This window comes from Salmo salar, chromosome ssa04 (genome assembly GCF_905237065.1).
Source record: "Salmo salar chromosome ssa04, Ssal_v3.1, whole genome shotgun sequence".
Lineage (NCBI taxonomy): Eukaryota > Metazoa > Chordata > Actinopteri > Salmoniformes > Salmonidae > Salmo > Salmo salar.
In genome coordinates, this window is record NC_059445.1 from 31,744,796 (window position 1) to 31,772,617 (window position 27,822).

Here is a 27,822-nt window from a genome sequence, read left to right on the forward strand (position 1 = left end):
ATAATCACACTGCAACACCACATTCCAGCAAAACAGATGATACAATATCATCACATCCCTATATTAACACACTCTGTATACAAAGGTGGCTATGGAGCCGGACCAGGTGGCTATGGAGCCGGACCAGATGGCTATGGAGCCGGACCAGGTGGCTATGGAGCCGGACCAGGTGGCTTTGGAGCCGGACCAGGTGGCTATGGACCCGGGGGCGGAGCAGGATCAGGAGGGGTGCCAGGTGGGCTTCCAGGAGGGTACAGGGGTTCTCCCTGGGGGAAAAGGGGGGAGGGTGGAGAGGATATAGATGGGTTAGTTTGGGTCATTTCACTGACCTTTACTTTACATAGAAGACAAGTTGGTAAGTACATGAAATGTACTTTATAAGTACAGAGAAAGACCAATGGGTAAGTGTATTGTATGAGTATGCTCTGATGTCTGACACTGGTCTCTGTGTGTTTGGTTGGGATCTGCAGGCTACGGTACTGGATCTGGATTTAAGGCAGACAAATACGGTGAGAATGGGTTTTGTTTTCCAGAATACTGCACTGTTGCATTCAAGTGAAGAAGTTCCCAGAGCTAAACCGACCCCAATTAACCCTACTATACTTTGCTGCTGCATTTCCCATCATCTCTCAGATGGAAAGATGCAGACATATGAACTGCCTTTATGTTTATTTTTGTAGGACCAGGTGGGGCCCTTGGTGCTGGGGCAGCTGGAGGTGCAGGGGCTGGGACCGGAGCTGGGACAGGTGCTGGAGGTAAGGTCAAGTTGGTACTGTTAGGGATAGAGTCTAGGAAGGGGCAGAGCTTATGGTTTATCTGTTTTGCAGGTGTGCCTAGTGGAGCCAGAAGCAAACCTGATAAATACGATGAGGGTCCATCCTTCGTTATCCGGTCTGATGATGACGAGGAGGATGTTGAGGATGATGAGGATGACTTATTTCTATTGTTACTTAGGAGGTGCAGGACCTACACCTGGCCCTGGCACAGGCACAGGAGCAGGAGGAGATGACACTGTGACAGGAGCAGGAGGAGACGGTACTGTGATAGGAGCAGGAGGAGATGGCACTGTGACAGGAGCAGGAGGAAACAGGACAGGCGCAGGAGGAGCAGGCACTGGAGGTAGGGTACATAATCAGAGTTATAGGTCAAAGTTTGAGTTGACTTAATTTCAATTAATTTCAACTGAATAATCTTGTTTGAACTGGTTCTGGCATCTATTAATCTCTCTTTACCTGCTGCATGCCCTTACAGAAAAAAAACAGGCTTCTGGCAAACAGTTGTGGCAATAATATTTTCACTAAACTGTTGTGCCAAATTTGCGACGACGTGAACATCTGGCAAACAATTCTGGGAAACTTGTGGAGAACACTGTTTGTTGCAAATTTGTTTCAAACTCCTTCTGAATATGCAAATTAGATCAGCCTTTTGATTACTTCACATTGAAATGTCTTATTTACATAAAACCAATCACACATAGCTTTAAATGAACTTGTTTCTCATAGAGTAAACTAAACATGTATTCAATGTCTTAACATATACAAATAAATCCAATCAAATTCTTATCTATCCTACAATTAAAACATAATGCCAAGTGTTACAATATTAACCTTGAAATCATCAGCATGCTAATGAAGAAAAGAGCAAAGACTCAATATTTCCCAAATAAATTGTTTATTTAATGCTTTCACATAGCTACAACATTTAAATGAGAGAAATGTGAACACTATAGGGATGTTAACCTTAGGACAGTATATAACTGAGCGATGAGCTTTCAACCAATGTAAACAATTAAAACAACAAAAACAAAATCAAACCCAGGTCAGAACTATTGCCTTTTTGAGTGAACTTTGGAGTCCTTCATCCAAAGCTTGTTGAATGCATCCACTGGAACAATCAGAGAACACAAAACAAAATTAAGATAGAAAACAAGTACCTAAAACATTTCATATTTTGTCATCTTAAGAGGTAGACTCACCAGCTAATAGGTGGGTTAGGCTTCGGAAAAACTGGGTGAGCTGTAACAAAGTTGCCTTGATGTTGCTTTTCTTCTAACTGAAACAGATATTGTTTCCTTGCTGAAAAATATATAGAATGTTTCTGCCCTGTATAAATTCTATATAAACAAACGATGTAGCTAGCATAAAGTGGGACTTAGGCCTACTAAATCTTAAATATGTGGCTAAATCGTTCCTAGAGAGCCACAGTATACAAGATTTTTCTCCAGCCAAGCCTCAACACAATTGATTCAAACGAATTAACTAATTTACAATCTTCAATCTAGACTGAATTGGGATATCATGATGAAGAGCCAGTTGTCTACTAGCTGTCTCTTATTCCTGATTTGGGTGTATAAGGCTTGTGTGGAAGAAAAGCAACATAAAATTGAGTTATGCCTAATATGACTATTTATATTATTTTTCCTAAATTAATTATATTTGAGTTACATCAAGGTAATGCATGCAAGAAGTCTTTACCTGGTGCACACATATTTCGCTGTCCTCCGTTTGAAAGTTTCAATCTGTCTTTTTGCCTGGTAACTGATTGCTTCTAGAAAGAGAGAGCTCCTAGTTTAAAGCAATGAAAGATCTAATTGTTACAAAGGATGAATGTATAGGTGTTTGAGAACAATACATGCATTTTCTTACCTTATCAAGCTTGAAGACGATACACATATTTATCAATTTAAAAAAGTCTTAGTGTACAACAAAAATCTTTCCAGGGTGTTGCTGCAGCCTCTTCCCAATGCAGCCTCTTCCAACACCTTGGGTAGGATACATCCTCTTCCCAATGCAGCCTCTTCCAACACCATGGGTAGGATGCATCCTCTTCCCAATGCAGCCTCTTCCAACACCTTGGGTAGGATGCATCCTCTTCCCAATGCAGCCTCTTCCAACACCTTGGGTAGGATGCATCCTCTTCCCAATGCAGCCTCTTCCAACACCATGGGTAGGATGCATCCTCTTCCCAATGCAGCCTCTTCCAACACCATGGGTAGGATGCATCCTCTTCACCATGCAGCGTCTTCCAACACCTTGGGTAGGATGCATCCTCTTCCCAATGCAGCCTCTTCCAACACCATGGGTAGGATGCACCCTCTTCCCAATGCAGCCTCTTCCAACACCATGGTTAGGATGCATCCTCTTCCCAATGCAGCCTCTTCCAACACCATGGGTAGGATGCACCCTCTTCCCAATGCAGCCTCTTCCAACACCATGGGTAGGATGCATCCTCTTCCCAATGCAGCCTCTTCCAACACCTTGGGTAGGATGCATCCTCTTCCCAATGCAGCCTCTTCCAACACCATGGGTAGGGAAAAGGGTATCCAATCCGCAAAAGAGTAGTTTTGCTTAGATGTCAAGTCAACTCATATAGTTGCTACCTTAGTTGTTGTGCTAGATAATAAACATGCTAACGTTACTGAACAGTGACGCTACCATATTGACATATTATTGGTATTTAAAGACAGCAGTGTCTTCATCTAAAAATATGTCTTTAAGATATCAATCGCATCATTAGTTAGCTATTTATAATAGCTAACTTTAGCAAGCTAAGCTAGCTAGGCGCTAGCCATTAGCTAGCTACCCAGTAAAAAAATGTGTTTCACCCTATACCATAAAAACATGACAATGCTAACCAGGCATCAAATACCTAACGAGTTTTAGGTTTATTAGGACAATTTATTAACAAGTTATCAGGCACTCATCAGGCACAACTTTGGTAGAAAGCTAGTTCACTAGGTTTCCAATTCCAATATTTTTCTTCTATGGTTCTAAATATGGTTGCCTCAAGTTTTTCGGCAGAAAAAAACCCTCTGGTGAACTGTTTGCCATTAAACATTTGCATATTTCTAGCAACATTTTTGGTACACTATTTACAGTGAACAAAAATATAAATGTAAATGTAAAATATTGGTCCAATGTTTCATCAGCTGAAATATTTAAGATCCCAGAAATCTTCCAGACGCACAAAAAGCTTATTTCTTTCAGATGTTGTGCACAAATTTGTTTACATCCCTGTTAGTGAGCATTTCTCATTTGCCAAGATAATCCATCCATCTGACAGATGTGGCATATCAAGAAGCTGATTAAACACCATGATTATTACACAGGTGCACCTTCTGCTGGGGACACAACACAATGCTACAGATCTCTCAAGTTTTGAGAGAGCATGCAATTGGCATGCTGACTACAGGAATATCCACCATAGCTGTTTCCAGAAAATGTCATGTTAATTTCTCTATCATAAACCGCCTCCAATGTTGTTTTAGAGAATTTGGCAGTATGTTCAACCAGCCTCACATCCGCAGAACACGTGTATGGCATCGTATTGTTTTCTGATATCCACGTTGGGAACAGAGTGGCCCATGGTGGTGGAGGGGTTATGGTATGGGCAGGCATAAGCTACGGACAATGAACACAATTGTATTTTATCGATGGTAATTTGAATACACAGAGACACCGGGACAAGATTCTGAGGCCATTGTCATGCCATTCATCTGCCACCATCACCTCATGTTTCACCATAATGCTGAATGTCACAGGGATCTGTACACAATTCATGGAAGCTGAAAATATCCTAGTTTTTCCTTGGCCTGCATTCTTACTCATTGAGCATGTTTGGGATGCTCTGGATCAACGTGAATGACAGCGTGTTCCAGTTTGCATTCAGGACAAAAGGGAATTGTTTTGCCACATTTTTTGCAGTATTACTGTTGTGCCTTGTTGCAAACAGGATACATTTTTTGAATATTTATTCCGTACAGGCTTCCTTCTTTTTACTCTGTCAATTAGGTTTGCATTGTGGAGTAATTACAATGTTGCTGATCTATGCTCAATTTTCTCCTATCACAACCATTAAACTCAAACTCTTTTTAAAGTCACCATTGGCCTGATGGAGGCAATCCCTGAGCAGTTTCCTTCCTCTTCGGCAACTGAGTTAGGAAGGACACCTATATCTTTGTTGTGACTGGGTGTATTGTTACAGCATCTAAAGTCTATTAATAACATCACGATGCTCAAAAGGGATATTTGATGTCTGCTTTTTTTTTACCTATCAATAGGTGCCCTTCTTTGCGAGGCATTGGAAAACCACCCTGGTCTTTGTGATTGAATCTATGTTTGAAATTCACTGCTCGACTGATGGATCTTATAGATAATTGTATATGTGGGGTACAGATATTCATTTATTTTACCTTTATTTAACTAGGCAAGTCAGTTAAGAACAAATTCTTATTTTCAATGACGGCCTAGGAACAGTGGGTTAACTGCTTTGTTCAGGGGCAGAATGACAGATTTTACCTTGTCAGCTCGGGGATTCAATCTTGCAACCTTTCGGTTACTAGTCCAACGCTCTAACCACTAGGCTACCTGCCGCCCCAAAGAGATGCGGTAGTCATTCAAAAATAATGCACACAGAGCGAGTCCATAATGAATACAATTGTTTCAAGACATTTCAGATTTTCATTTTTAATTCATTTGTAAAAATGTAGAAAACAAACTATTTTAAATTCAGGCTATAACACAACAAAATGTGGAAAAAGTAAAGAGGTCTGAAAACTTTCTGAAGGCACAATATTAGGGCTCGAAAGCTACCTTCCTGTAGGTTTTCATTTCAAACCCAGTTGTAACTAACCGGATTCAGTTTATCAACTAGCTAATTATTAGAATCAGGTGCACTAAATTAGGGTTGGAGAGAGAACCTACAGGACGGTAGCTCTCCAGGAACAGGGTTGGAGAGCCCTGCCCTACAGTTTATAGTGCACTACCTTTGCCCATGGCCCATAGAGCTCTGGTCAAAAGTAATGCTATGTAGGGAATAGGGTACCATTTGGGATGTTACCTAGGTTTATGTGGACAGAGGTAACAGTGTTAGCGGTACTCTGGATGGTGCCTCCATGGAATTTAGATATTTACATTTGGTCTGTTGGAGCAGGTTTTCATTAACAGTTACGGTAAATACGTGGTTACACATGCCATAACTTTGCAATGGATGTTTAAATAATAGCTAGGATGTCCAATATAAACACTTTTCTCCCTTTTTGTTTGCTATGTCACACTGGGAATGTCACTGCATGTCATATTCGTTCCATTAATATTTGAAACTTTCCCAGTTTTCAAAGTACAGGTAACTGCCAAAATAATGGAAACACTTGAATAAATGAGGGATGCAACGTATATTGAAAGCAAGTATTCCACACAAGTGTGGTTCTTGAGTCAATTCAGCAATGAGCATCCCATCATATATAGAAATGCTGGGTAGGCTATTATTTTGGCTACCAAAGCTATACCCCCATAGGATGACAATGCCCCCATTCACAGGGCACGAGTAGTCACTAAATTATTTGATGAGCATCAAAACGATGTAAACCATATGCCATGTCAGTCACCAGACCTCAACCCAATTAAACACTTATGGGAGATTCTAGAGTGGTGCAAGAGTTTTCCAACACCATCAACAAAATTATGGAATTTCTCATGGAAGAATAGTGTTGAATCCCTCCAATAGAGTTCCAGACGCTTCTAGAATCTATGCCAAGGTGCATTGAAGCTGTTCTGGCCCAACGCCCTATTAATACGCTTTATGTTGGTGTTTCCTCTATTTTGGCAGTTACCTGTAGTTACTTTGTTCCACCAGGTGAGCCTGGTGGTGCCGGTGGGGTTCTAGAAGGATCTGGAAGTTCTGGTGGCCCAGGAGATGGTGGGTATGGTGGGATGGGCCAAATCCTATTGCTAAAACCATTCTAACATCATTTCTGGCCAACCAAGATTTAACCATTGACTTCAATAAGTGCAACAGTGGTTTTAGAGAAGAAGCCATAAACTAAGGTGATGTTTTTGACATTATATATTTCTTAGAACACCTTTATCATCTCATGACAGGTACCGGCCTCACAGCTGGTGCTGTTGGAGGAAGGGTGGGAGACACAGGAATCCCTATCATTGGAGGAAAACCAGGTATTTCTGATAACTACCCGATCAAACATCCCTAGTCCCAGTCTTGGGCTTTAGTTGTATGTGTGAACACATGCATTTCTCTTTCTTTTCTGTTTAACAGATAAATCGGGGCTTGGAGGGACAGCAATCCCAGGTGTGTTCATCTGATCTTTTAGAGAGAATGTAATAGGTCTCTACTGCATCTGTTAACGAGCACTGTTTGTGTTAAAGTTACCTTTGCTTCATCCCCAACATCACTGCATCCTCTCTGCAATATCATTGGCAGTGCTGTGTGTGCAAAGTACTAGTAGTTGGTTTTTGTCTGGCTTCATGTGCACACATATGATACCAGAATACTTTGTGTGCTTTCCGCACCCTATTCCCAACATAGTTCACTACTTGTGACCAGGCACTACTTTGACCAGAGCCCTTGTCAGGCCCTGGTCAAAAGTATCGCACTATATAGGGAATGGGGAGCCATTTGGCACGCATCCCTGTTGTGTTCTACAGCTTATTGCAAGGACCATAGTCATTGTTCTCTGTTGTCTCTTTTGGCAACAGGCATCGCTATTATCATTAGTGACACAGGCCCTGATTCACCCAGTAAGGCAATATGCATCGCGCTCTCACCCTTTCTCTCTCCTCTCTTTGCTTCCAACTCTGAGTTTCTCACACATCAGCTCTCAACCCTTTTCATGCTAACTTTTATCACTATTATGTAACAGATGTACAGTACATAGTATTGTTTCACTTATAAAATGTCTGTTTCCATTTGGTTCCGTAGGTGGAATTGCAGTGCCAGAAAGTAAGTGACTTAAGAATCTGATGTTATCTATACGTATGATATACTAATCCTGAATTCAATAAGGTGTGGTTTCATTGGCCAACATCTGAAATTCTTGTGTCTTGTACAGCTGGGGCTGGAGTTGTTCGACCCAGTGGTGAGTCTGTGGTGCATTGATATTATCTTGATGTCTGTGTCACCATTACATGAAGTCTAATACTATCTTTCATGTCTTGTGTTATACAGCTGGGGCTGGAGTTGGTGAGTATCAGTTGTCTTTGTGTTAATTGTGATATCAATATACATATGTAATAACAGCCTTTTAATTATTGATATCTGTTGCATGCATTTGTGACTTACGGTATTCTTTCTCTCTCTTTATTTGTCTCTCACTCCATCCGCCTTCCTCACTCTCTTGCTCTAACTCACTCTCCCCCCTCTCCCACTCCCACTCTCTTGAGCTGCAGATGGGGTAGGAGTTCACTCTGGAGGTGAGAAATAGAATAACCACATATTTGTAAACTTATCACATACCCTTATGTCTAGGTACCTATTTTTTCATTCTGTGGTCTGCACAGAACTCAGGAGCTGGTGGTGAGCACCAGAGCCAGTCTGGTGCTGGTAAGTGACTGTCAGACCCCTGATGTTCCTCACATAAAGGGGGAAACTAGAGACTAATTAAAACCAAATACTTTTAGACTTTTACTCAAGTAGTATTTTACTGGATGGCTTTCACTTTTTTTTCAACTTTCTATTAAGGTATCTACTTTACTCAAGTATCACAATTTTGTACTTTTTCCACCACTGTGTGTGTGTGTGTGTGTGTGTGTGTGTGTCTGTATATAGATATCTTTGGACATGATGCTCGTCTAACATACAAGGAGAAAAGGTGGAGTTTTAACTAGCGTTACTAAATAAGTCTGTTTGATCCAGTCGAATTGGCTGTTTGAAACTGAATGTAGATTATTTGTCTTTCTACAACACTCAGAAGACATGTGAGGAGCATGAAAGTACCTCCAGAGTGATGACCTCATTGACAACAGGTTCATCTATTTCAACCTTTGGCCTCTTCATCAGGTTCCTCTGGTTCTGATTCCGCTGGTTCTAGTTCCACTGGTTCTGGGTCAGGTTCATCTGGTGATGTGATTGGTGTGGGGTTTGGTACTGGTGTTGGTGCGGGTACTGGTATTGGGCTGGGCGTCGGTGGCGATGGTGGTATTGGGTTGGGTATCGGCTCTGGTGGTAAAGATGGAGGTAAATGAAGGCTCTGTTCCTTGACAGGCCAGTACCGTATGTGACTGGAACCTGGTCATAACATGCCATGATTTTACATTAGCATATGACTGGTCATTGTCATAACATGTCAGGCCAGTACAGTATGTGACTGGAGCTTACCATAGCATTTCAGGCCAGTACAAAATGCGACTGGAGCTTACCATAGCATTTAAGGCCTGTAGAGAATGCGACTGGAGCTTACCATAACATTTCAGGCCAGTAAAGAATGTGACTGGAGCTTACCATAACATGTCAGTCCAGTACAGTAGTGACTGGGGCTAACCATAACATGTCAGTCCAGTACAGTAGTGACTGGGGCTAACCTTAACATGTCGGTCCAGTACAGTAGTGACTGGGGCTAACCATAACAATTCAGGCCAGTACAGTAGTTACTGGGGCTAACCATAACATGTTTGTCCAGAACAGTATGTGACATTGATATAGGTATGCCTGAACTGGGCAGTATTCACCACTAATAGCTTCAAGAAGGAAACAAGCTGCTTGGTTCACTGATGGTCTGATTGTTTGCACGGTTTTACTACTACTAATAATAAATTGCCAGTGCAAAGATAAGCCCTTTTATAATCAAAGATTTCTGCTTACATAATTAATAATTCATTTTCCAGATGCTCATCATTGTTCAAGATAAGAGTTAAAAGTGATGTCCAACACTTAGTCCAGGACTTTAACCTGGTGATTGTTGTGATCTAACCCTGCCTGGTCTAGGGCTAATGCAGGTACAATTTCTGGATTATTCTATTACTGTCTCAGCCATTTGGAATTGTAAAACCAAAATACTTTCCGCTTGCACCGAAAACTAATCAATAATCTGATTACCCATGACAAATAAGAGCGTACTGTAACTAGCTTGCTTTAAGCAGTTGTTATTTTTTAAACAAATTAAACAATAACAATGTACAACATAACCACCAATACTTATTAACATAAATTAGAAACTAATTAATCCTAGTTTATATATGTGCAAGTGTCTGATTTACCTCCAGCCAAAACACATTACTGAGTACCACTCTACATATTTTCAAGCTAGTGGTGGCTGCATCATGTTATGGGTATGCTTGTAATCGTTAAGGACTGGGGAGTTTTCTGGAAAAAAAAGAAAGGAAATGGAGCTAAGCACAGGCAAAATCCTAGAGGAACACTTGGTTAAGTCTGCTTTCTACCAGACACTGGGAGATTAATTCACTTTTCAGTAGGACAATAACACAGAACACAAGGCCACATCTACACTGGAGTTTCTTACCAAGAAGATAGTGAATGTTCCTGAGTGGCCGAGTTATAGTTTTGACTTAAATCTACTTGAAAATCTATGGCAAGACCTGAAAATGGTTGTCTAGCAATAATAAACAACCAATTTGACAGAGCTTAAAGAGTTTTGAAAAGAATAATGGTAAAAGTTGCACAATCCAGGGGTAGAAAGAGGCATACCCAGAAAGACTCACAACTGTAATCGCTGCCAAAGGTGATTCTACAAAGCATTGACTCAGGGGTGTGAATACTTATGTAAAAGAGACATTTTTGCAAATCTGTCTTAAAACATGTTTTCACTTTGTCATTATGGGGTATTATTGTGTGTAGATGGGTGAGATAAAAAAATGTTTAATCAATTTTGACTTCAGATTGTAACAAATGTGGAATAAGTGAATGGGTTTGAATACTTTCTGAAGGTACTGTCGATGCCAAATCAAGCTCCGCCCCTATAGCCTTCAGTAGTGCTTGACTAACAGTTATGCTGTGTGTACAGGTGATGTCATTTTAAGTCCTTTATCTTCATTAGGTTCGGGAACAGGCATCGGTATTGGTGCCGGCGGAAAACCCTCTAACGAAAGACAAGCAGGTGATGGTTTCATCGTGTACATGATTTCACCAAAACAATCTCCTGTAAAACTTAAAACATGAAATATCAGCTAAGTCTGTCTGAATGAAACTGTTAAAAGAAAGGTTATTAACAAGAGACAATTGCAGCAATTACAATCGAGTTATGCTGTGATCCACATCGATCGGTCTGGCAAGGTTTGGGTCTGAAACCTCTGTCACCTGATTGGTTCTACAGGTGCTGGTTCTACAGGTGCTGCTATCGGTGATATCACTGGAGGGGGGAGACTACCTGGCACTAAACCTCTGAAGGCTCCAAGAGGAGATACACCTGGTGAAGGAGAGGGAGATGCAGGAGGAGGAGCAAGAGGTGTTGGTGGAGGTCCTGATGGTGCAGGAGGAGCAGGCAGTGGATCTGGCGGAGTAGGAAGAGATGGTGATGGTATAGGAGGAGGAGGAGGACCAGGAGGAGCAGGCAGTGGATCTGGCGGTGTAGGAAGAGATGGTGATGGTGAAGGAGGAGGAGGACCGGGAGGAGCAGGGGGGAAAGACGGTGTTGCAGTTAGAGTGGGAGGAAGTCCTAACGGTGCAGGGGGAGCTGGAGGTTCAGGAGGTGGAGGAGCAGGAGTAGAACCTGGAGGAGTTGGAGGAGGTGCAGGACCAGGCAGGAGTGACAAACCACCCAAAGGTACAGTTTAAAAGCTACTATAACAAGACTATATAGGGCTGTCACTGTCAACGAAGTGATGATTAAGATGACACTTTAATGATCTGTTGGTCTCTGCAACTTTAGGTTATGGAGCAGGTGGAGCTGGCAGTCTGGGTGCAGGAGGTGCTGGAGGAGCAGCTCTGGTCCCTGGGACTGGTGGTGCCGGTGATGTAGGAGCTGGAACCCCCAAACCAGGAAAAAGTAAGCCATGACTTCAAACCAGATATACCAAACAAGTCTTCTGGTTTCAACTCAACACCACAACAAGATGATTGTCCTGATGTCTTCATTATGGTAATTATTCTCTCTGCAAGCTACAGAGCTGGTGGAGTCCTGCCAGGTGGAGGTATGTTAAAGTTACTGCCCTGTCAGTCTGAAAGGCGCTCACACACACACAATGTTTATTTTATTAGAGCATTAATCACAGGCTTGGTTTGTCAGGTCTACATTACCCAACTGGGGCTAGAGAAGGACTGGGCTCAGGGAAGCCAGGCTTTGAGCATTCTTTCAGCTGTCTGCATGTCTTTCTGTGTTTGTATCTCTTCTAAAAAAATATCTGCACAGGCTCATCCATGTAATTTCTCTCTCCTCCACTTAGGATATGGTGCTGGCCAATTTGGAGCAGGAGGACGAGGTCCTGGAGGATATGGTGCCGGACCAGGCGGATACGGAGCCAGTCCTGGAGGATATGGCACTGGACCCGGTGGTTATGGGGCCAGACCCGGTGGTTATGGTGCTGGTCCAGGCGGTTATGGTGCTGGTCCAGGTGGTTATGGTGCTGGTCCAGGCGGTTATGGGGCTGGAGCTGGTCCTGGTGGCTATGGTACTGGGCCAGGTGGCTATGGTGCTGGGGCTGGGCCTGTAGGATATGGATCCAAGCCATACAAGACTGGAGGTGCTGGAGCCGGTGGTGTTGGTGGAGGTCTGGGTGGAACTGGTAGCCTGGGTGTCATAGGAGCCGGAGCAGGACCAGGAGGAGTAGGTGGAGGTCAAGGAGGAGGTCTAGGTGGAGGTCAAGGTGGAGCTGGACCAGGTGGCTATGTACCAGGTGGAGTTGGTAGCAGATACCCCACAGGTGCTGGAACTGGTACAGGAACTGGCACTGGAAAACCACCTAAAAGTATGGCAGAAACATTGTCACATACATTTTTTATAATGTCACATCACATTTACATCATGTGTGAAAATAAAAATGTATCCTAGTGTCTGTGAATTCACTCTCCCCTCTGTTTCAGGCTATGGGAGAGCTGTTGGAGATGGAGATGGGCTTGGTGGTTATGGTGGCGGACCAGTTGGTTATGGACCAGGAGGAACTGGGGCCGGACTAGGTGGGGCTGGGGCCGGGCAAGGTGGATACGGTGCCGGACCTAAAGGTTATGGACCAGGTGGTGCAGGGCCGGGAGGAATTGGGGTCAGACCAGGTGGAGCAGAGGCCGGACCTGGTGGCTATGGTGCTGGGCCTGGAGGTTATGGGTCTGGGGCTGGTCTTGGACCTGGCGGAGCTGGTCCTGGAGGTTATGGGGCTGGACCTGGTGGCTATGGACCAGGTGGAGTTGGATCTCATAAATATGGTGAGTACATAATCTTTTTAGATGTTCCAATAATTCTCTCAAAGAATAATAAATCTTTGTTCTGATGAAGTTCTTCCACTGACAGGTATGCTAAGTGGTTCCCTTGGAGGGGGACAAGCAGCTGGCCAGGGAAGAGTGCCAGGAGGGGGAGCAAGGACTGGGCTTGGTCAGGGAGGAGTGCCTGGAGGGGGAGCAGGTACTGGGCTAGGCCATGGAGGAGTGCCTGGATCTGGGCTTGGTGGTGGTAGTGGTCCCGGTGCTGGGTATGGACCTGGCATTGGAACTCATGGTGGTTATGGACCAGGAGGTGGTGCTGGGACCGGACTTGGTCAGGGAAGAGCCGGGGCTGGACCAGGTGGCTATGGACCACTTGGAGCTGGGGCTGGACAGGGAACTGGAGCTGGAGGTACTGAAAATTACTGCTTTTAAGTGTGGATCAATGGAGATCTCCTCTTTGTATTTATTTATACACCTCTCCACTCAGAAAAATGCACTTTAGAGCAAACAATTTGTGATACCTGTTTTGTATTGCAGGGTATGACGCAAATGCAAAAGCTCGTAAATATGGTGAGTATATAATATTTTTAGATGTTCCATTAATTCTCGCAAGGAATAATATTTTTGCTGATGAAGTTCTTCCACTGACAGGTATGCTAAGTGGTTCCATTGGAGGAGGACAAGCAGCTGGCCAGGGAGGTGTGCCAGGAGGGGGAGCAAGGACTGGGCTTGGTCAGGGAGGAGTGCCAGGAGGGAGAGCAGGGACTGGACTAGGCCAGGGAGGAGTGCCTGGATCTGTGCTTGGTGGAGGTAGAGGAGTCCCTGGTGGTTATGGTCCTGGAGCTGGATTTGGACCTGGTGGTGGAACTGTTGACGGTTATGGACCAGGGGGGGGTGCTGGAACTGGACTTGGCCAGGGAGGAGTTGGGTCCGTACCAGGTGGCTACGGGACTGGGCCTGGTGGTTATGGACCAGGTGGAGCTGGACAGGGTGCAGTGAAGCCAAACAAATCAGGTTATGGCTCCTCCTCCTTGGGTGGAGCTCTCTTTGGACCAGGTGTGGAAGAAAACATACTTGTATCCCCTCTGTAGTTAACTGTCCAGGGTCTTGGTGTAGCTACAACTGATGATAACTAGACACATGCTTACCTTTTCACTAGCCTTCTGGCGCTTTTGAATTTACAATCAATCTGTTCTTCAGGTGTGTCCAATTTACCTGTTAGTCAATAGGTGCGTTTAAGAAGGGAAACATTCCATTTGTTTTGTATGTAACAGTGATGCATTTTAGGATACATGTGAAATATAAACATTTTGCCAAATAAGGTATTTCTTTGGCAATTTTGAAACGTAAATATATTTGTAATACATACATTTGGAAATATATTTTTAGGCCAATTCTTTATATCTACCATGTATTTATATGGGAAAGGTCATTGTTTGGTGAACGTAAGTATCTGTTTCGGGTTTAAACTGCTGTAATAATGTGGCTGTGTAGGGTTTCTACGCAGTAATAATAGCAAAGTCATTTGCACTTTGAATATTGCTGGTAAAAAGTCACAGTAATCCATACTAAGATTTGCTATTTGCAGCTTTACCGTAACATTTTGGAATGTTAATTCAAATTGTTCAACTGAAATTGTTTGCCGCAAACAGCACCCTTGTTGAACTCCCTTCTATCTTACACACACACTAACACACCTGTACCTGCTATCCAGGTGTTGGAGCAGGTGGGGTACCTGGTGCTGGAGCTACCGGGCGAAGAGGAGGAGTTCCAGGTGAGTTACCTGGGGTGTAAATATAGGGTGTACCTGGAGTTAGGTACAAGGTGAACTACCAAGGGGGGTAGGAACATACATCCCATGTGTTGGTATTCTCATGTAGCCTCTGCCTGTTTAGTGCAGGCTAGATGGCTTGTTTACTGTGTCCTCTTTCCAGGTTATTATGGCTCCCAGGGTGGAGCTGGCTATCAACCAGGTGAGAGCAAGACAACAAAGACCATGGAGCTTTAACAGTGCAAGTGTTATGAACATGTTGCTAAATATGGTTCTGAATTCAAACATGCAGTTAGAATTGGCTGGCATTAGGCTGGCTCTAAGGAGCTGTTCTTTAGTTACAAACTTACCTGTCCTGTGTTAAACACACACACACACACACACTCTGCCTAGAGCTGGCCATCCAACCAAACTGAGCAACCGGGCAAGAAGGACGGGGAGGTGACCAACAACTCAATGACCACTCTGACAGAACTACAGAGTTCCTTGGCTGAGACAGGAGAACCTGCCAGAAGGACAACAGTCTCTACAGCACTTCACCAAACTGGGCTTTATGGGAGTGTGGCAAGACAAGAGGTCGCTCCTGAGACAAACGCACATGACAGCACGCCTGGAGTTTGCAAAAGGCACGTGAAAGTCTGAGTGCATAAGACAAAAGATTCTGTGGCCTGATGAGACAAAAATGTAACTCTTTGAAATGTAACTCCTTGGCCTGAATGCAAAGCGCTATGTCTGGAGAAAACCAGGCACAGCTCATCACCCTGCCAACACCATCCCTACCGTGAAACATGGTGGTAGCAGCATCATGCTATGGGGATGCTTTTCAGCAGCAGAGTCTGGTAAGGATAGAGGTAACAATGAATGGAGCCAAATAAAGGCAAATCCTTGATGAGAACCTGCTTCAGCATGCAAACAACCTTACTTGGGCGAAGATTTACGTTCCAACAGGACAATGACCCTAAGCATACAGCCAAAGCAACGCCGGAATGGCTTCAGAACAAGAATGTGATAGTCCTTGAGTGGCCCAGCCAAAGCCCAGACTTGAATCCCATTGAACATTTTTGGAAAGACTTGATGATTGCTGTTCACCACCACTCCCCCGTCTAACTTAACAGAGCTTGAGAAAATCTGCAAGGAAGAATGGGAGAAAATCCCCAAATCCAGATGTGCAAAGCTGATACAGACATTTCCAAAACGACTCAAAGCTGCAAGAGGGGCAAGTGGTAGAACCCTGTTTGGTTCTCCTGGCCACACTCTCCCTCTTACCACAGACTTTCCTGAAGCAATCAGGATGGAGAGCACCACAGGTCTCCTTAGAGGGAGCTTCAATAGATTTATTTTTTCTTCCCCCTAATCGTCATCGGACCCCTTTCTTCCCCCTAATCGTCATCGAGGGGCTTCTACAAAGTATTGAGTCAGGGGTGTGAATACTAATGTAAATGAGAGACTTCTGTATTTTATGTTCAATACATTTGCAAACATTTCTAAAAACATGTTTTCACTTTGTCATTATGGGGTATTGTGTGTACGTGGGTGAGAAAATATATATATCTAATACATTTTGAATTCCGGCTGTAACACAAAATGTGGAATAAGTCAAGTAGGATGAATACTTTCTGAAGTTACTGTATATGTGATCACCTAAGGGGGTGAGGGAGAGCGATAATTCCTGAGGACAAAAGAGATCCTTGCATATGGTGTCGAGTACACACTGAACATATACAAGTTACCACAGAGATCATACATCCATATAGCATCAGAGTTACCCTCAGTGAACAAGTTTCAGATAGATACCAAACATGAATCCTTAGTATTATTATATCACACATTCCAATGGTAAGTCCTCTGGATACTGTAGATAGAGAATTTGGCCTCTTGACAGGGAAGGGCTGACTGACCTTTGGGCATTGTATTGGGCCATTTGCCATGCGGCCAGAGATGATGTAGAGCACATTAAATTAGGACCGAGACTACAATGTCAATTCACAAATACCAATTAATCTCTGCTTCAAAATAGTCACTAGTGAAATATCTAAATAGCAGCCAAGGTGTCGTAAAATGTTGCAAAACCATATCAATGCACTTTTTCTCAATAGTTCTAAGTATAATCCTCCACTGTGTTTGCTAGAAGAAGTTTAGGAGTTTTACTATAGAGATTCACCCAAAGAGACGTCTCACATGAGTTTATATTCACAATGTTCTCCCATGGTAAGAAAAAAAGATGTTGGAAAGCTTTAGTATATAATTTTCTGAGAGTCAAAGTCTTTGGGTTTTATAAACGTTGATATTGCAGAGATGTCAGTCCTTTTATTTATTATGTTAACAAATGCCTGACAAAAAATGAACAGATTAAATAGTCAGTTCGGTAGGAATGATCAGCTGTTTAATATGACTGATGTGGGTTTGTCTATTTCCTGTTATTTTTCTTCTCTAGGAGGCTACGGAGTAGGAGAAGTGGGACAAGCAGGGCAGAAATGTAAGACATTCTGCTTCACATATTATAATAAATTACTGTCCTGATAGTCAAATGCACATGTAAGCCCAAATACACATGTACGCATGCTCGCACACACACACACACGCTTGATTGGATGCTTAAATGCATGCAAACACACACTCACGCTTGCTCACAGTTAATTAACACATGTTAATCTTGATTAGCCTGACACCTCACTGAGTCAGAATGATTAACATACTACTGCAAATAAAACAAGATCAGCTCAAGGACTCGCAAATTGTTAGCTATTTTTTTTGTCTTTTAGGGACTTGGTCTCATTTTGCTTAGTGATGAAATGAGTCAAAACTACTTGACCTTATGGCACAACCCCTGATACATGAAATAGACATGTTTCTGGCATTCCTGAGCTGTACTGGACACAAGGTTTCAGTTTAAATTGATGAACCTCCTTGTCTTATCCTACTCCTCCAGCGAAGGCACAGAAGGCAGCCAAATACACAGCCATGCAAGGCTTCCTGGGAGCACGCAGCTACAGAGGTAAACACCAACACAAAAGCACAATGTCTTGTGTTATAAATAATATACAGTGGGGTCCAAAATTATTTACCAACTTGATAAAGATGAGCTATACTGTGTGCTAAAAAAAAGAGAAAATTATATTATTTTATACTAATACAATTGCTCGCAGAAATAGATTTTGTTTAACAAGTAATACATTTTTTCTCAAAAAGGAAGGGGTCAAAATTGTTGAAACCTCTGTTTTTAATAGCTTTCAATACCTCACCTTGCGAGGATGTTTTATTTTTTGGAGAACACATTGGGAGGGATCTTAGTCCATTACTCCATACAGAATTCTCCTGGCAGAGGTGACCAAGTTTCTGGCTAAAATGTCCTGGTACTGGGTAAAGTTCATGATGCTGTTGACCTTAACAAGGGCCCCAGGACCAGTGGAAGCAAAATAGCCCGATAAAACAAATATGGTGGTGGATCTTTGAAGTTATAGAAAAATACAACATTTTAAAACATCTGTCGTTCTGCCCCTGAAAAAGGCAATTAACCCACTGTTCCTAGGCCTGACTTGCCTAGTTAAATAAAGGTGAACTAAAAAAGAAGAAAAAAAGGTGACATGGCCGGCGGCTCATGGGCCTTGGAACAGTTTTTTTGACAACTTTTTTGCAATTTCTCAGTTTATATAATAAGCCTTTGGCTGATCAGTGGGCAACGGCCAGCCCCCCGTCCAAGATGGACCAGCACGGTTTTCTGATAGTTTGCGTGACTTCAGATCAGCCTAACATTCAAAGTCAAATGCGACATCAGCAAAGAGACCTGCGCCGACTCCATCATTAGTTAGACAGCCAAGATCATGAATCGTAAAAAACAGAAAGGGTGCCTAAAAACTTAGAAAGAGCACATTCGATATTGTAACCTCACTCAACTTCATGGCTAATAGTAAAGGGCATTAACCTCATGATTCCTGTAATAAAAGTGTCTGCCCTGCCCCTGTGCCTGTTATGCAGGAGTATGCTGCTGTGATAAGCGAACCCCTCTCCTCTTCCCCAATGCACTTGAGAGAAAAATGCGTTCGATCGTAAAACATTTAAAAATGCAATTGTGGGAAAAACACACCTTTTGAAGCTTCTTCCCCTTGTCCCTGTCAAAGAGAGTAGGGTCTCAGCTTTCTGTAGGTATAATTTCTCAACTCTCACTATTCAGCTTAATAACAACGTAATACAACCAAGATATTTGATATGGCTATGAGATATGGATGGAGCGCAGCTTGAGCTGGTGATCCGTCATCCACACTGATATGTCTGACAGACATGCAGAGATGCGATTCGCCGCCTGGTTATCAGGAGGGGGAAAGGAGAAGATTAATTGTGTGTCGTCTGCATAGCAATGATGGGAGAGACCATGTGAGGATATGACAGAGCCAAGTGACTTGGTGTATAGCGAGAATAGGAGAGGGCCTAGAACAGAGCCCTGGGGGACACCAGTGGTGAGAGCGCATGGTGCAGAGACAGATTCTCGCCACGCCACCTGGTAGGAGCGACCTGTCAGGTAGGACGCAATCCAAGCGTGGGCCGCGCCGGAGATGCCCAACTCGGAGAGGGTGGAGAGGAGGATCTGATGGTTCACAGTATACATACATGATTCCATATGTGTTATTTCATAGTTTTGATGTCTTCACTATTATTCTACAATGTAGAAAATAGTAAAAAATAAAGAAAAACCCTTGAATGAGTAGGTGTTGTCAACTTTTGACTGGTACTGTACTGCATATATATATAAATAAGAATTTGTTCTTAACTGACTTGCCTAGGTTAAAAGGTAAAAAATAAAATATGTATACATTTGGGTTTTTGGGATGAGTTGGTAGTGCGCACAGTGATGTGGGCTGGTGAGGATGAAATTCCAGGGCTGAACTCTTGTCCCAGTCCGTCCCTGACAGTAGCTATGGGATTCTTTTCTGCTTTTACATTCTCATTTCGATACTGAACCCACCACTGGTGTGCGTGGCAAAAAAGCTCTATTTTCATGTAATCTGACAAAAGCACAGTTCCAATCCAAATACCGTTTAGCAAACTCCAGGCGTTTACATATGTTTGATGACAAAATAGAGCTCTTTGGCCACGTACACCAGTGGTGAGCTAGGTGTTAAAATGAGAATGCACAACCAGAAAAGAACCCCATATCAACAGACAAATATGGAAGTGGATTATTGAAGTTATGGGGCTATTTCGCTTCCCCTGGTCCTGGGGCCCTTGTCAGTAATTTCAGACACCACTGTGCATAATACATGTTGTTCCACCCTTGCTGTACTGTAAATATTCTTATTTGATTGTATGTCATTTGATCAAATGGCCCTGAGATACTGTGCTGTGAATGGTCCTTCAGGGGGCGCCGACTGCCAGGGTAAATACTGCGGACGGAGGTGGAAGTGAGAGCAGCAAAAAGAAGTGACCTCATCAACAACATTGTGGTGCTACTGCATGATTCCAGAATGTACTGATTTTCAACTACTAATATGTCCCTTTTTTTTCTTTTAAAGTGTGAATCTCGGGCAATGGCAAAACCAGAGCCTGTTTGATCTTTTATTCTGAAACTGTGATGTGTTAATTGTTCCTCACCTGTACCCCTTTAGCCCCTCCTGTGTACCCCTTTACCTCCACCCCCCTTAACCCACCTGTGTACCCCATTTACCCATTTAGCTCCACCATGAGTTATGTTTGTTTAAAACACTGATACTAAGGCGTCCCACAACGGAGTGCCTCTAGACCTGTCTGTATGCTGACTGTCTGTTTTCTGATTAATGTGACTAACATCCCTCTACGAAGCTATGCTATTGACACACAGGCCCAGACTTACTCAACATTTGCACCTGCACTTTTCAATACACCTAGTTTTTGTTCAAGGTGTTTAGTAGCAAACATTTACAAAATCTGGCCCAAGGTGTCTTGAGATATATACATACACTGCTGGTATAAATTAAAATCATAGGAGATATCTTTAGAGTGGTAATTTTACAACCACCATTTTTGATTTATAACTGTGTCCACTCTGAACCCTCAAAAGCAGTGTGTGTCCACAGCAATGCTCATGTTCTAACTGCTTCTAGTTTCGGCAGTTCTCAAAAAAAGGGAGCTTATTGCCCTTAGAGCCATTAGTAAAGGTTTTAAGATTGTATATGCAGTCGTTTATAATGCCTTTACAGAATATATAGTAAGGTTTTAATAAGCCACTTGCCTGAAATATTATCAACATCTTTCTGAATGGCTGTATAACACTGAATTGCTGTGAGTGTTTTGAACACTTAATCACATCGATATGACCGTGTTAGTACAGCCATAGTTGAGATGACTGAAAATGTGCAAACGTATATTTTCTATTTAAAATCCTCATATTGGCTTTACCGAGAGCAACAGTACCTACATGTACATTTGCAGTTGATTAAAACTAATATTATAATCATGCTGATCGCCACAGATTGGCCTGTTTTCAGACCTATCACCGTAAAACATAATTCTGTTAACTCAAATTATTTGAGAAAACTGATTGCCTTGACTCATTCAATTAAAGGAACACATTTTTTGTAAGTTACCAGTACTCAGTTCATTTAGTTTTAGTGACATAGACGGTTATGTTATACAGTGAACTGTAGAGAGCATATAGCTGCAGACTGTTGACAAAAGCCCAAATTAAACGAGACATGTTTTTTTACGCGCGTGAATTCACGCAGGAAATAGAATGCATGGGAGTGAATGAGAGACAGATTGGCCTCAACAGCGTCAATCCACATCAAATTAGAAAGCAAGTCTATTTCTCTCCACATCTACACGAAGCAATGCTGGTAAAATTAGCAAATAAATTGCCAGAAAATAGACTGTTTGCATCGTTATGTCTGGAAATGTGAAATGTATAGTTTAAAAGTGTCTATTTAGTGTTGATAAGTTTAACTGCCAATACATATTTGAAAACAATGGCATGGGATTTCGATCACAGGCATATAGCCTAGGCCAGGGGTCTCCAACCTTTTCTAGCCTGAGTTACTTTAAAAATAATTAAACATGTCGCTTCTCTTCTCCTCTCCCATTCAACTCTTCCTCAGGTCCTTAGTGTATAAGAGAAAGTAGTGCACTGTTTTCTGTCAATATACCTGGTAAAATAATTATTAATAAACAACTCTAAGGGGATCCCTATAAAGTCTGATTTTCTTTCTCAAATTATGTTTTCAATTTCCCAAAATACGTTCTCTGTTTTATGTTTTCTGGTTTAAGATTGTTTTTGATTTTACTCTCAAAATTACAATTGTTCATAGAGAAACAACAAAATAGTTTGTTCTGAGTCCATGTCATGGTTAAATCACATCAGGATACCTTTTTTGGGTGGGGTCTGGAGGAAAACAAATAGATTTCCCCTTTATTGTGCATCTAGCGAGTAAGGAATGTGCTGTCTAATGTGCCAGTCTAGCGATGGTTCTGTACTGCTGCTAATTTCATGGCAAAGTTAGTAAATAACAAATAGATACAAATGATATACTTACTTATGATAAACTTCTGCCAGGTAAGCCTACTTTGCAGTTAACATTTAATTGAGAACTTTTTAGGGAAAGCATTTCTGTCAGCCCACAAGACGGTTATCGCATCAACTGGCTATACACACAGAGTGATAGACAAACGCGCCACACCATATACAGTAGACAGACGGGCAATACTACCGGAAATTAATTGGCAGATATTGTTTAAGGTTTTATTTTTTATGCCAATAGTGGCTAACAAGGGCTGGGATAATGTCAATGTTGTGTTGATTAGATAGGTGGGAGCTTGCAGTGCCGGATACTTGGGAGATTTGTTTATGACAGTTTGCGATGGAACACATGACCAATTGCATATGCTTTCAGAATTGTTTGGTGAGCTACTCATAGGTGAGCTGCGAGCTACTGGTAGCTCATGATCAACCTGCTGGAGACCCCAGGCCTTGGCAGACTACGGCTGGGAAACTCGAGGAACTACGATTTCAAGAGAGAATACTATTATGTAGGAAGAACGAGACTAGCTAAATTCCTTATAGACTGCTCAGGTTTATTAGCTACAACTCTCATGTTCATGAATAACAATTATTTAGCCTGTGCAGGCAGGTACGGTGGCTCCCATAGGACATCTAAGATGAATCAAAAGGAACACACAAAAATAGTTCCCAGGTGCTATATAGCGAACATAACAAATACAACTGTTTATTATGGATTATCATGACGATTACGTTGACGTACACTACGCAGTATATGTGAATTGACGCTCGCCTCTCGCAAGCAAATTTCACACGGTTGACAGGCATCTCCTGGTGTGATTTCGGCTTAACACTGATGCAGTTCAAGTCTTTTCACTCTGAATTTAAACTATTTGTTTACTTTAGCTTTTTAAATTATGAAGAAAAAATGCTAAAACATTTTTGTAGTCTTTATTAACCTACAATTTCAACAATGTTTAGTCTTCTGATTTAAAAAAATGAAGTGCTTTATTTTTTTACATTGTCTTTGCTCTGTAATGCTAGTGTTACCTGAGGTGTCATGTTACATGTTTAATGAAACTTTGTAATCTTGAGTTATCATCTATGGGCTCTAGTGTTTATATCATTAAGCCCAGACAGACAAAGAACATCTGTGTTTTACCTTAGAAGAGAATTATGCACTTTTTTTCCCACACAGTACACAGTTTTTAAATAAAGAAATTACCTGAATGTTGTGTTGTAAGTGTAACCTTTTCCAACACACGCAAGCACACACACACCACTCTAGTGATGTCTGCTTTTTTGCACAGCAAGAGGAAACAGATACACCCCTCCCACCAAGGCACATGACATTCTACTCCCAGCATTAACCATAAGTGTTCCTCTGCTGGCCTGGCATGCTACACCACCACTGTAACCCTGAGTTACAGCCTGGGGCTATGCGTAGCATTAACAGAACCACAGTATACATTTCCAGTCAAAGGTTTGGACACACACATTCCAGGGTTTTTTTTATTTGTACTACTTTCTACATGGTAGAATAATACTGAAGACATCAAAACTATGAAATGACACATATGGAATCATGTGGTAATCAAAATATATTTTAGATTCTTCAAAGTAGCCACACTTTAGCTTAATGACAGCTTTGCACACTCTTGGTGTTCTCTTGGTATTGCTTTGAAAATTGATACACTTGTAAACTCACTTTTGAGAAAAGGGCCTTTGAATATTTTGGTACCTACTGGAGAGCTCTCCTTTGTCTACACCCATTCAGCATTGTTCACACCCTCCTAAGCTTTAGCCCCACCCAAGCCTTTAAGGATTCACATGAGGTCATGTGCTAAACAGTCAGCCTACAATAAGGAAAAATGTCAGTTAAACAGCAAGTGTCAAAACAGAAATATTTTATAAATATTAGATGACGCTTACCCAGACACACTAAAATGATGGGTCATGTAAAAGAAATGCATTAATTTCAGCCACATCCAGTGGTGGAAAAAGTACTTAATAAAAAAGTACTTTTTTTTGCCGTCTACTTAATTATAAGGAATTTGAAAAGATTTATACTTTTACTCAAGTATGACAATTGACAGATAGCCAGGGGCACACTCCAACACTCGGACATAATTTACAAACAAAGTATTTGTGTTTAGTGAGTCTGCCAGATCAGATGCAGTAGGGATGTTCACTTGATATGTGTGTGAATTGGATAATTTTCCTGTCAAAATGTAACGAGTACCTTTGGGTGTCAGGGAAAATGTATGGAGTAAAAAGTACATTCTTTACTTTCGGAATGTAGTTTAGTAACAGTAAAAGTTCCCCAAATATAAATAGTAATGTACAGATACCCCCCCCAAAAAAAAATACTTAAAGTAAAAATACTTTAAATTACTACTTAAGTATTTTTGACCACTGCCCAAATGCCTTCACACCTGTACATTAGCATACTTTATATACTGTTACACACACACTTATCACATAGTATTCCATACATAAGTTAAGGCTATGCAACCTGAGTTGTAACCTGAGTGAGGTACACATGTACAGTACATAAACAGATGCATCCGCCATATATTTGTGTGGTGGACACTTGATACGGTCACATGATATTGTTGTGATATGTTACAAAATCATGTTAAGAACACACATATCAATACTCATTTTATAAATCAATGTCTTGCTAAGTGGATGGTCTCTACAGAAGTTGTAAACGGTACAGCCAAATGGTTACTTGCATAGTAGCAATATAGGAAATAGAAAGTGTCAAATGCACAACATCAATTCACCTTGAAAGTCTAGATAAGAAGAATAACCTCATACAATGCAATGAAAATTATGTTCACCTGTGCTGGTACTGGTTAAACTGTGGCAATGGCCTGAAGTACGGAGTCAGGTGTTGTTGCCAGCCATAGCTTTCCACCAGCACCGTACCATCCTCCAGTCCAACCAGCTGTGGGATGTTGACCCGTCACAATGCTGTCCTTCACAACACCAGCAATCTCAGACAAAGTGTTCACTCTGGTCTTTCTGAAGTGCTGCTTGATGAGGTCGAAGAACCAGTCGGGGTCAAACTTGGTGTGGCCTGTGATCAGGAAGTGAAGGTCCAGACTGTGGTGGAGCTTGTGGTATGGTCCACCAGGCACAATACTAGAGCACAGTCTTGTTCTTGTTTTGACCACTGCAGTTATCACAATTCAGGTCCACACGTGTTTCCCCAACTCCGTAGTTGGTGAAGAAATGGTGCATGTAGTTGATGACTGTGCTGCTGCCTTTGCTTGTTGGGCCAGGTCTCTTTTTGATGGGAGGCACTAGACCATTCTCCTTATGACTGGTGGAGGAGAGTCAGGCATGTTCTACTGATGCTGAAAGACAAATTCCAGATACAAATATTTTAGCAGTATTATACAATAGATGCGAAATGGCATTCTGAGATAACATCACTACACACACGTAATGTTAGCTAGCTAGCCAGCCATCTAACGTCAGCTGGCTAGCTAACAGCAAGCTTTAACTAGCAATACAAACCGATTGTCATAGCTACCTAAAGTTAACCAAATAGGTTTAATGTTATCTAGCTAGCATTAGGCTATAACTAGCAATACGAAATGGCATTCTGAGAAAACATCACTAACATTATACACAATTCATACATGTAAATTAAAGTTAGCTAGCAAGCCAGCAATCTAACCTCAGCTAACGTTAGCTAGCTAACAGCAAGCTTTAACTTGGGGTCTTTCGTTAAGACATGTCACAATAACGTTAGCTAGCTAAAACATTTACTAATCCCAATCAATAGAGTAATGTTACTAGCAATACAAACCGATTGTCATAGCTAAACTTAATTAACCAAATAAGTTAGGTTCAATGTTAACGTTAGCTAGCAAGCCAGTCATCGAGCTCCAGCTGGCTAGTTAACGGCAAGCCTTAACTTGCAATGAAAACAACTTTCTGACAAAATTAGAAACGTATAATATCTGAAACTGTAGCTAGATTTCCAATTGGCAAAATAGGTATAGTGGCCCAAGAAATTGGCCGATGGAGCTATACAGCTAACAGTCTAATATGCTCTAGACAGCTAGCGGGCCGCGGCGAGCAGATGGGCATTCAGTGGACGTCACGATGTAGAGGCCAGTTGAGTACCCCCTCGAGCAGATTACGTCGTAGTCCTGTCGTGAAGGATCGGCGGGGTTCCGTGCCACATACCGGCAGTAGAAGGGGTCTGGGTATTGTAGCCCAGGAGTGGCTGATGGGCCTCTTTAGCTAGCCGGGAGAAAGGGCCTAGCATGGGCTAGTTCCAGGCTAATTGGTTCTTGCTCCGGGACCGACGTTAGCCAGTAGTCACTCGGATAGTAGCTAGCTAGCTGCGACGATCCAGGTGAAAATGTCCAGAGCTTGCAGTAGGAATCTGGGGATATGGAGAGAAAATAGGTCTGGTATGCTCTGGTTGAGTCGCGTTGTACAAACTGGCGAGAGCTTTCCGAGCTAAAGCTTAGCTGATGACTGCTAGCAGTGGTTAGCTGACTAGTAGCTAGTGAGCTGGCTAGCTTCTGTTGGGGGATTCCGGATTCGAGGTGAATAAAAATACTTTCGAAAAAAGACAGATCCGCACCACATTGGGTGAGGCGGGTTGCAGGAGAGTTGATGTTGAGGTTCAGAAAAAAATGTATACATGGGACAAGACGAAGGACAAAGACGTCTGACTGCTACACCATCTTGGATCAAGCTTGATATTGTTAATCAAGCTTGATATTGTGGGGTTAGGAGGAAGAACGTACAACTGGATAAACCTTCCAAATAGGAAATCCTTTATCAGGCAGCTAGCTGCCTGGTGGATAATGGTATACCACAGGGGAGTTTGATTAGTCCTATGTTCTCAATCGTGATTAATGATGTTTACTCTTAGGTACAGACGGATGTTAGGAGGTCGTTATTTGCAGATGATTTGGCTTTATGGAAGAGAGGAAGAAATGTGCCATACATAGTCAGGTACAGTAAGCAATTGAGGTAGAGCGGTGGGCATTAATGTGGACATTCAGGTTCTCTGTAGAGAACTCGGACAATGTTCTTTACCAGGAGGAAGGTGTGAGATGAGGTATGCTTGGAGCAACTTGGAGAGGGTGGGGGCCTTCAGGTTCCTTGGGGTAAACGTTGACACTAGACTGACCTGGGTAGAACACATTGAGAGTGGTGGGGAAGTGTAAGAAGGTTCTAAATGTGATGTGCTGTCTGACGGGGAAGGAGTGGGGGGCTGGGCGTTCCTCATTGAGGACCATGTATGTTGCATTGATCCGATCTGTTATACTCTATGGAAGTATAGTGTATGGTTCTGCAGCCCGGACCTCATTGGAAAGGCTAGATGTCATATAGGGACAAGGACTCAGAATATGTTGTGGGGCGTTCTGGAGATCCCCAGTGGCTGCACAACAGGTGGACATGGGGGAAATTCCATTGCAGATTAGGAGACAGCAGCTGGCAATGAATTTTT

General features: G+C 42.3%; 1 protein-coding gene across 4 annotated transcripts in view; it reads left to right on the forward strand.

The window, feature by feature from the left end:
* Positions 1–23,564, forward strand: part of elnb (elastin b) — a 62,249-nt gene extending 38,685 nt beyond the window's left edge. For 3 of the 4 annotated variants that reach the window (XM_014195743.2, XM_014195742.2, XM_014195740.2), the window contains 24 exons: positions 86–235; positions 471–509; positions 681–755; positions 955–1,119; positions 6,634–6,696; positions 6,879–6,953; positions 7,054–7,086; positions 7,717–7,737; positions 7,847–7,873; positions 7,963–7,977; positions 8,184–8,207; positions 10,787–10,846; positions 11,063–11,512; positions 11,618–11,734; positions 12,132–12,653; positions 12,769–13,104; positions 13,190–13,510; positions 13,639–13,671; positions 13,753–14,157; positions 14,816–14,875; positions 15,036–15,074; positions 17,307–17,348; positions 17,802–17,867; positions 20,226–23,564. In XM_014195743.2, the coding sequence (XP_014051218.1) occupies positions 86–235; positions 471–509; positions 681–755; positions 955–1,119; positions 6,634–6,696; positions 6,879–6,953; positions 7,054–7,086; positions 7,717–7,737; positions 7,847–7,873; positions 7,963–7,977; positions 8,184–8,207; positions 10,787–10,846; positions 11,063–11,512; positions 11,618–11,734; positions 12,132–12,653; positions 12,769–13,104; positions 13,190–13,510; positions 13,639–13,671; positions 13,753–14,157; positions 14,816–14,875; positions 15,036–15,074; positions 17,307–17,348; positions 17,802–17,867; positions 20,226–20,272 (3,185 nt within the window). In that variant the 3' untranslated portion in view covers positions 20,273–23,564. The remainder of the gene's footprint in view (positions 1–85; positions 236–470; positions 510–680; positions 756–954; positions 1,120–6,633; positions 6,697–6,878; positions 6,954–7,053; positions 7,087–7,716; positions 7,738–7,846; positions 7,874–7,962; positions 7,978–8,183; positions 8,208–10,786; positions 10,847–11,062; positions 11,513–11,617; positions 11,735–12,131; positions 12,654–12,768; positions 13,105–13,189; positions 13,511–13,638; positions 13,672–13,752; positions 14,158–14,815; positions 14,876–15,035; positions 15,075–17,306; positions 17,349–17,801; positions 17,868–20,225) is intronic. The other variant, XM_014195741.2, reaches the window with a different exon arrangement.
* Positions 23,565–27,822: the final 4,258 nt, after the last annotated feature.